Source organism: Myotis myotis, unplaced genomic scaffold (genome assembly GCF_014108235.1).
Source record: "Myotis myotis isolate mMyoMyo1 unplaced genomic scaffold, mMyoMyo1.p scaffold_m19_p_2, whole genome shotgun sequence".
Lineage (NCBI taxonomy): Eukaryota > Metazoa > Chordata > Mammalia > Chiroptera > Vespertilionidae > Myotis > Myotis myotis.
Genome location: NW_023416324.1, coordinates 147,346,893 through 147,356,056, shown reverse-complemented (window position 1 = coordinate 147,356,056; position 9,164 = coordinate 147,346,893). Strand labels below are relative to the sequence as shown.

The 9,164-nt window shown below is 39.0% G+C and overlaps 1 protein-coding gene and 1 pseudogene across 1 annotated transcript; both read left to right on the top strand.

Annotated features, from left to right (window-relative positions):
* Window positions 1-1,979: 1,979 nt before the first annotated feature.
* Window positions 1,980-2,546, top strand: LOC118675719 (annotated as a pseudogene).
* Window positions 2,547-7,306: 4,760 nt separating this feature from the next.
* LOC118675718 (transmembrane protein 230-like) lies at window positions 7,307-7,621 on the top strand. Its single transcript, XM_036348536.1, has one exon. It carries the CDS (start codon window positions 7,307-7,309, stop codon window positions 7,619-7,621), a length of 315 nt encoding a protein of 104 aa, XP_036204429.1.
* Window positions 7,622-9,164: the final 1,543 nt, after the last annotated feature.

Below are 9,164 nucleotides of genomic sequence, written 5' to 3'. Positions count from 1 at the left end.
CTGGGCCTCATCCTCCAGAAATACTGTTCCTTTGTTATGGGGTGGGACCACAACATTAGTAACAAAGAAACAGAATTTCCAGTGGATGAGGCCCAGAAATCAGGATTTTGAAAAGATTCCAGATGATTCTAATGTGCAGCCAAGGTTGAGAACCACTGACATAGAGTAATTATGTACACCAAAGGCAGTAAAAAATATTGAATTTACCAAGCTTTATATCACAATCACACAAAAATGGGGGTTCTAGTTTCTTTTTTACCAAATGCAAGAACATGAATTTGTTTAAGCACCCACATGCTAGGATTCAATTCTCATAACCTGACTCTCCAGAGCTGAGGCTAGTTCAACTAACAGAAATCCAGTTCAACTTGTAAGATTTCCAATCGACAAAATACAAAGTAGAAATATAGTTCAGAAGGAAAACTGGTTGCTGGGTAATTTGTCCTTATAAAGGATGCATTAAGCACCAACATAAATATGAACCAATTTTTAAACTACTGGTATTTCATTTAGTATAAATTCCAATATCACTCTTGATATTCTAGAGTAAGAATATATTAATTAGTAAACTGCAGTGGGAATCATGTGAAAACATTTATATTCTCTCAATAAATACTGCATTAGAGTTAGTCCATTATACCAGAAAATTCCTCCCAATTCTAATTAAGGTATATTAGATATGCATGAAGTAACATTGGCATGAGAAATGCCAAATAAATTAATTACTATCCACCATTATATAAAAAGACTAGAATAAAAATAGAAACACATTAAAATACAGTTTGGGAAGAGACAGCTCCCATCTTGTTTATTTCACCATGGAGAGCTAGATTGTTGTTTTTTCTCATACTTTTGAGACTTACATAAATTTATATCACCCAAATGTTCAACAGCTCACCATTTAGTTGCCTTTTGTTCCTTCTCTACTTGATTTTCCTTTATCTTTAAAAAAAAAAACACGTATTTTTATTGATTTCAAAGAAGGGAGATGGAGAGGGAGATAGAAACATCAATGATGAGAGAGAATCATTGATCGGCTGCCTCCTGCATGCCCCCCATTGGGGATTGGGCCCACACCCACGCATATGCCCTTGACCAGAATTGAACCTGAGACCCTTCAGTCCACAGACTGATGCTCTATCCACTGAGCTAAACGGGCTAGGGTTCCTTTATTCTTTTTTAAATTAAAGCTTGCTACATAATGAAGTCTGAATAAAACCCTGCAAAAATATTTTTAAGTATTATATTTCTAGGACCATAAACAACTTCCCCAGCAATGATTATTTACTGCTGTTAAACTGTATTGCCACTAGTAGCATTACTAGTAATAATGAAAACGACATAGAAAGTGTGTATTGACAGTAAAAACAGTCCTCAGGGGGAGTGGAAGATATAAAGTGAACACTTGAATATCAAATAAGGTTTCATAACAGTATATCTGCATATAAATGTAAAACCTTGAAAAGCAATAAATATTGCACTTAAGAGTTTCAACATGAGCTTCGAGACAATTTTACTTTTGGCTGAATACAATCTAAACACATACAAAGTCCTATTCAACACCCTAAAAAAGGCTGATCCAAGGCATGACATACTTACTTTTGCACATTCAACTAAAAAATCACACATTTTTAAATATACATCTTTATTGGAAAAAATTTTACCAAATGCAAGAACATGAATTTGTTTAAGCACCCACATGCTAGGAATTAGCTTAAATCCCAAATCCATGAAAGAAGATGTTTTAAGCTCTAATCTCTGTTTCCTAATTGCATTTGGAATAAAGCTGTTACCATCCCTTTTAAATTGTAATAAGTACTATAAGATATATTTTTAATTATTGGCCTTAGTAATTAATGAGCAATAAACCACCTACAGGACATTTACAGAGTTGATGCAATGGAGTGCACAAAGGAAGACACCAGGTGTACAAGTGCGTGCACCTGGAGCTGGAGTGAGCTCTGGTGAGCCTGCTGTCTATGGACGGGTTGCTTAAGTCCTGGGTCCTTTGTGTGGGGCCCTGCCAGAGTGGAAAAACTGTTTTGGCCAACTTCCTGACAGGATATTCTGGCATCACCGACTACAACCCAACCCAAGAAGGGGGAATCCTGGAACTTGAGAACCTACTTGTTACCAGCAACAGCAAAGGCACAAGGCGAGAATTTGAGCTATGGGAGTGTGGCGGCAACTCAAAGTTTGAGTCTTGCTGGTCAGCGCTGATGCAGGACTCTCAAGAGTGGTGATCATCTTCAATGCTGACATCCCAAGTCACCTGAAGGAAATCGAGGTGTGGGATGCCTGCTTTGCTCAGCAGCAGTTCTTACAAACTCAGTTCTCAGTGTCTGTTAATTATACATCACGAACCAGGCTCTAACAGGGATAAAGAAAACCTGCCTTTGTCGCCACCCTTGAACAAGCTAAAGCTGGTGCACTGGAATCTTGAGGGTGACCCTGAAGAGATCCAGATGGAATTCATAAAGTATTTAAAAAGCATAATCAACTCAATGTCTGAGAGCAGAGACGGGGAGATGTCAATTATTACCTAACTAGCCTTTGTCTGGGCTCTTCCACATCCCAAGTGAGGTCAACTTCTTTCCCAATGCAGATTTGAAATCTTAACCTGGCTACTGATATTTTCTTCTCCCAATGGCTGTAGAAGAAATTTTCCTTATCTGCTCAAAGGTACCAGTTACCCAAGGAGTTGCATAATTCCATCTAATCTCTGTCTTAACGTAATCCTGTATTTCCCCAGGAGCAATGCTTAGATATCTACTAATCCAATGTTCATGGTTACTTTATAGAACCTAATAACCATGAATAATGAGAATCCACTGTGTATGCATCTCTTGCAATTTAAAGGTTTTCCAGTTCAATCTTTAATAAATATTTAATTAATTCAAGACTACAATTATATATATATATACATACACACACACACTAGAGGCCTGGTGCATGAAAATTCATGCACTGGGGTGGTTCCCTCAAGCCTGGCCTGCCCCCTCCTGCCCCCTCTCACAGTCTGGGAACCCTCAGTGGATGTCCTACTGACAGCTTAGGCCCGGTTCCCGTGGCCTCCCTCTGTGGGAGGTAACCAGAAGGATCAGGGGAAGGCGCCACCCCCATCACCCCGCTGCTGCTGCCAAAGCCAGCTGCTGGGGCTGCTAACCCTAGGCCCTTGCTTCTTAGTACTGGCCCCACCCCGCACCCACTGGGGGCGATCTGGGGCCAGGCCGGCTGGGAGAGGAGCTGTGGGAGGTTGAGACACTGAGGTCACACCCTGTCCAGCCTCTGTGGAGGCTTCGGGACATGGGCTGCCCCGCCTCTCCCAGCACCCGCCTCTGTGGATGGAGGGGGCTGCGCAGCATGGGTGGGACTGACCTGGGCCCACCAGTGCTGCCCCGCCTCTCCCGTGCCACCAGCCCTTGGCCCTCACAGCTTCTACGGCTTTGTCTGAAAGGATGCCCAGAAGACATCCAGTCTAATGAGCATATTACCCTTTTATTAGCATATATATATATATATATATATATATATATATATATATATATACACACACACACACACACACGCACGCACGCGCACACACACACAATGGGGCTACTGTTAGAGATTTATAAAAATTAACTAGCCCTAACCACAGTAGTATGCACAAATCTAGTATCTGTTAGCACTACTAATGAAATATTAGCTTATCTTAAACACATATATGTCATTTTAAATATTAAAAAACTCATCTTTTTCTTTCAGATGCAATGCTTAAAAATCTAGAGATAAAACTTTGTTATTGTTTTTTATGTGGGGGTAGTTTTTTTCTTAATCTTTATTGTTGAAAGTAGTGATAGAACTTTGAAAGAGCCATACATGACTGTCCATGGCTAACTACAACTTTGGAATACCAAAAGTTTATCCTTGAGTCAGACTCACGAGGAACTTCAATTTGTAAACTTTATCTAGTTGTAAAAATTACCAAAAAGGTGACATAGGTAATGTTACATTCTAGCAGATTCTAAAAATTATTTTCCAAATATAAATACATTGCATTACTGCTCAGAATTTCCTGCAATTCCTATAAAAAGTCTTTAGCTTCCTGCCACTTTCAGTGTTACATTGATAAACTAACAGTTTCCATGTGATCATAGATGCTGACAGGTACATATGCCAGAGTGAACTTATGACAACCACAGGGGAGCTTGAATTGTTCTTTCCTTTAAGAGCAAATAAAAGATGGCTTTCTGGGGATTCTGAGTGATCATAGTACATTACACACACACACACACACACACACGCACGCACAAACACACATACACCTTCCTAACAACTTGAATAGCAAAACACCCCTTCCTCTTCCATGAGCCCTTCTTCACAGCTAAGTAGCTGCAAATGCCCATGGCTCTCTTCCACATGCGACTTCCTGCAGTAAAGGCTGTATGAGGCTGCACTATCATTTAGTTTAAGCAACCTGGGCCCTTAGGTCATATGCATAAGTTTATGGCATCGCTCTGCTACTTATTCACTGTGCAATCTTGAATATGTCACTTAATCTCTCTGAGCCTCAATTTCCTCCTCTCTACAAAAAGATATTAACTGCCAAGTAAATATTAAAATTATGTGCACCGAACAAGACAGGGATGCCCCCTCTCACCACTCCTGTTCAACATAGTACTGGAAGTGTTAGCCATTGCAATTCGGCAAGAAGAAGAAATAAAAGGCATCCAAATTGGAAAAGAGGAAGTAAAACTGTCCTTATTTGCAGACGACATGATATTATACATACAAAACCCTAGAGACTCCATCAAAAAGCTACTAGACTTAATACATGAATTTGGCAATGTAGCAGGATACAAAATTAACCCCAAGAAATCTGAGGCATTTCTATACACCAATAGTGAACTTTCAGAAAGAGAGATTATAAAAACAATCCCGTTTACCATCGCACCAAAAAAATTAAGCTACCTAGGAATAAACTTAACTAAAGAGGTAAAAGACCTCTACTCAGAAAACTACAGGACGTTGAAAAAAGATATAGAGGAAGACATAAACAGATGGAAGAACATACCGTGTTCATGGGTTGGTAGAATCAACATCATTAAAATGTCCATACTACCCAAAGCAATCTATAAATTCAATGCACTTCCCATTAAAATACCAACGGCATACTTCAGAGATCTAGAACGAACTCTCCAAAAATTCATCTGGAGTAAAAAAAGACCCCGAATAGCTGCAGCAATCCTGAAAAAGAACAAAGTAGGTGGGATCTCAATACCAGATATCAAGTTGTATTACAAAGCCACTGTTCTCAAAACTGCCTGGTATTGGCACAAGAATAGGCATATAGATCAATGGAATAGAATAGAGAGCCCAGAAATCGGCCCGAACCAATATGCTCAATTAATATTTGACAAAGGAGGCAAGAACATACAATGGAGCCAAGATAGTCTCTTCAATAAATGGTGTTGGGAAAATTGGACAGACATATGCAAGAAAATGAAACTAGACCACCAACTTACACCATACACAAAAATAAACTCAAAATGGATAAAGGACTTAAATGTACGACAGGAAACCATAAAAATTCTAGAAGAATCCAAAGGAAACAAAATCTCAGACATATGCTGAAGCAATTTCTTCACTGATACAGCTCCTAGGGCACTTGAAACTAAAGAGAAAATGAACAAATGGGACTACATCAAAATAAAAAGCTTCTGCACAGCAAAAGAAATCATCAACAAAACGAGAAAACCCACTGTGTGGGAAAACATATTTGCCAATGTCATATCTGATAAGGGCCTAATCTCCAAAATTTATAGGGAACTCATACAACTTAACAAAAGGAAGATAAACAATCCAATCAAAAAATGGGCAAAGGACCTCAATAGACACCTCTCAAAAGAGGACATTCAGAAAGCCAAGAGACATATGAAAACATGCTCAAAGTCACTAATCATCCGAGAGATGCAAATCAAAACAACAATGAGGTACCATCTCACACCTGTCAGACTGGCTATCATCAACAAATCAACAAACGACAAGTGCTGGAGAGGATGTGGAGAAAAAGGAACACTTGTGCACTGCTGGTGGGAATGCAGACTGGTGCAGCCACTATGGAAGACAGTATGGAGTTTCCTTAAAAAACTGAAAATGGAACTCCCATTTGACCCTGTGATCCCACTTCTAGGAATATATCCCAAGAAACCAGAAACACCAATCAGAAAGGATATATGCACCCCTATGTTCATAGCAGCACAATTCACCATAGCTAAGATCTGGAAACAGCCTAAGTGCCCATCAGTAGATGAATGGATTAGAAAACTGTGGTACATCTACACGATGGAATACTATGCTGCTCTAAAAAGGAAGGAACTCTTACCATTTGCAACGGCATGGATGGAACTGGAGAGCATTATGCTAAGTGAAATAAGCCAGTCAATGAAGGAAAAATACCACATGATCTCACTCATTCATGGATAATAGAGACCATTATAAACTTTTGAACAATAATAGATACAGAGGCAGAGCTGCCTCAAACAGATTGTCAAACTGCAGCGGGAAGGCTGGGGAGGGTTGGGGGGCAGGAGGTAGGGGGGTAAGAGATCAACTAAAGGACTTGTATGCATGCATATAAGCATAACCAATGGACATAAGACACTGGGGGTTAGGGGAGGCTAGGGGACTGCCTAGGGTGGGGGGATAAAATGGACACATATGTAATACCCTTTGTAATACTTTAAGCAATAAAAAATAAATAAATAAATAAATAAAATAAAATTATGTGCACCTATACATGCAAAATGCTTGGCACTTTGTAAATAATAAGTAAATAGTAATGCTTATATTTTCTGTTTGTGTATGTATATAGATTGCTAAAATATGTTTATAGTGTATATTTATGTAAATACATATTTATACATCTATATAATTTATATACCTATAGATATATTATATACATAAATACACACATATATGTGTATAGTGTATCAGTGGTCAGCACATTTTTTTCTAAAGAGCCAGATAGTAAACAGTTTAAGTTTTGGGAGCTATACATTCTCTATACATCTACTCGACTCTGCTATTGCAGTGCAAAAGAAATCGTAAGCAATACATAAACAAAGAAGCTTTGCTGTGTTCCAATAAAACTTGAGTTAGCAAAATAGGCAGAGGACAGTTAAGTGAGGCCTGCAGTGAGGGTTGGTCATTTCTGCTGCCAACCATGTGTGAGCTGGTGGCCTGATGCCGCACCCCCACTGTAACTGTATCAACGTGTCATAGCCATCTTGTACCAACCTAACTACTGAATCCCCAGTGGTAAATGAAGTACTCAAGACTCTCCAGCACACAGGATGGCTACATTGACCTTCAGTTTAAGAAAAGCCCTCCTGAGATCCCGTGTAAGATCACAGCACTTGCTGCAGAGCTGTTTTTGATTGACACCTTTCTCATCATCACGGGTGCCATCCTGCATTGCTATATCAGCAAAAAAAGTGCTGGGCAGACTAGGCCATCCCCTACAGATCACCGGCATCCTGGTGTTCCTGCCAGGATTTTACTAGCTGCATATCGCCTACCATGCAGACAAAGGCTACAGGGTTACTCATACAATGACATTACAGGCTTTGATGACTAGCATGCACCTCAGACCTGAGACGAGTCAGATGAAACTGAGCCCAGCTTTAAGACATTGAGCAGAAACTGGCTAAGGGCTAAGGAGTTCTGTTGTTTGAAGATGTCTAACAAAGCTATGGCCAGGTTCTATGTGCCCATCCTAAAGATGTTAACTGAGCTTACTAACAGCTGATTAGGACATGCTCCATTTTCCATCTCCTGGCCCTGGCAAAAGCTTGTGACAAATTTTCCCATATGAACCTGTATCATCAAAGAATAGCAATGTCAATTGTATGGGAAAATGGGAGGTCAGTCTGTAGTGGGTAGTGTTGCTGCCACCACCCTTTTTAGAGCTGAGCATTTCTTTCTTTTAAATGGTTTTGTCAGTTTGTTCTTGGGGCAAATGGAAGAAGGCAGTATGTCAGCTTTCTTATTACTAAGCGATTTATGTTGAAAATATGTAAGTATCTTATCCCCTATATTAATCTCTTAACTTCATTTCTAGTAGAAGACCTTGGCAAAATCAAATATTGGTGTGGTGCATCTATAATATTTTTACTTGCTTTCTTATTAACAGCAACCAGGAATTTTTAAACCTCAGAGCAAGCTTTCAAAATGTAAAAACTTTCTCTGTTCACTAATCGTTGGCCAGTTCTGGTTTGTTTCACAAATATGTTGGCCAGCATATAATTTGAGTCATTGTGTCCTTTATAGGTCAAGATTCTCTGTATATCATGCCTTTAAGGACTGGACTTTTGGCTGTTTACTAAGGAAAAATGTAACTAAGTGGTTGTTGGTTTAGAGTTTATTACCCTATTGTGAGCACCTTGTATTATGATGTCATTTTGCTAAAGATTGCAAGACTTGGCCTGGATCCCTAGGGGGCAAGACTGCCTTCGTTTGATTCTGTTGCCTCACTTGCAAAAAGTGACTTACATTCCAAAGAAATTAAAATATCAAAACTTAGACCCTAGATTTAAATTGAGTTAACATTTTAATGATTGTACAATATATTTGACTTCCCTCCCTAAAAACACATAGGTGGAGATTAGATTTGACCAGTAATTCATCAACACCAGAACAGATTTATATTTATTTAATATAAAATAGGCAGAGGACAGTTAGGTGAGGCCTGCAGTGAGGGCTGGTCATCTCTGCTGCCAACCATGTGTGAGCATAGATATGATTTTTCTAAGTTAAATTTTGCATATTTTTATAGTCCTGTTGGATATGTTTGTGTGGAAGGGCTTTGTGAATTCTCACCCAGATTAACCTAGGAGAAATGTGTCTGAGTATTTTATATATGTAATGGAAATTTTTTCAAAAAAAAAAACAACTCCTTCCATTATTCCTACATAATCTGCCAAACTCAAATGTTTTGATAATCTGAAGATGCAAAGGTTTTCCAAAATGTAAATAATAATCATTGCCATAATTTTTAAGCACATACTTTATGCTAGATGTTGAATTAAGACTTCTCCCCTAACCATTACTCCATTTTGCATATGAGGAAATGCAGCTAAGAGAAGTAAAGTTCTTTGTCCAAGATTTTGTAGCTGGTGAAA

Excerpts from the sequence above, each read along its gene's own strand:
- LOC118675718 (XM_036348536.1), top strand. The coding sequence starts at position 7,307 with ATGAAGTACTCAAGACTCTCCAGCACACAGGATGGCTACATTGACCTT.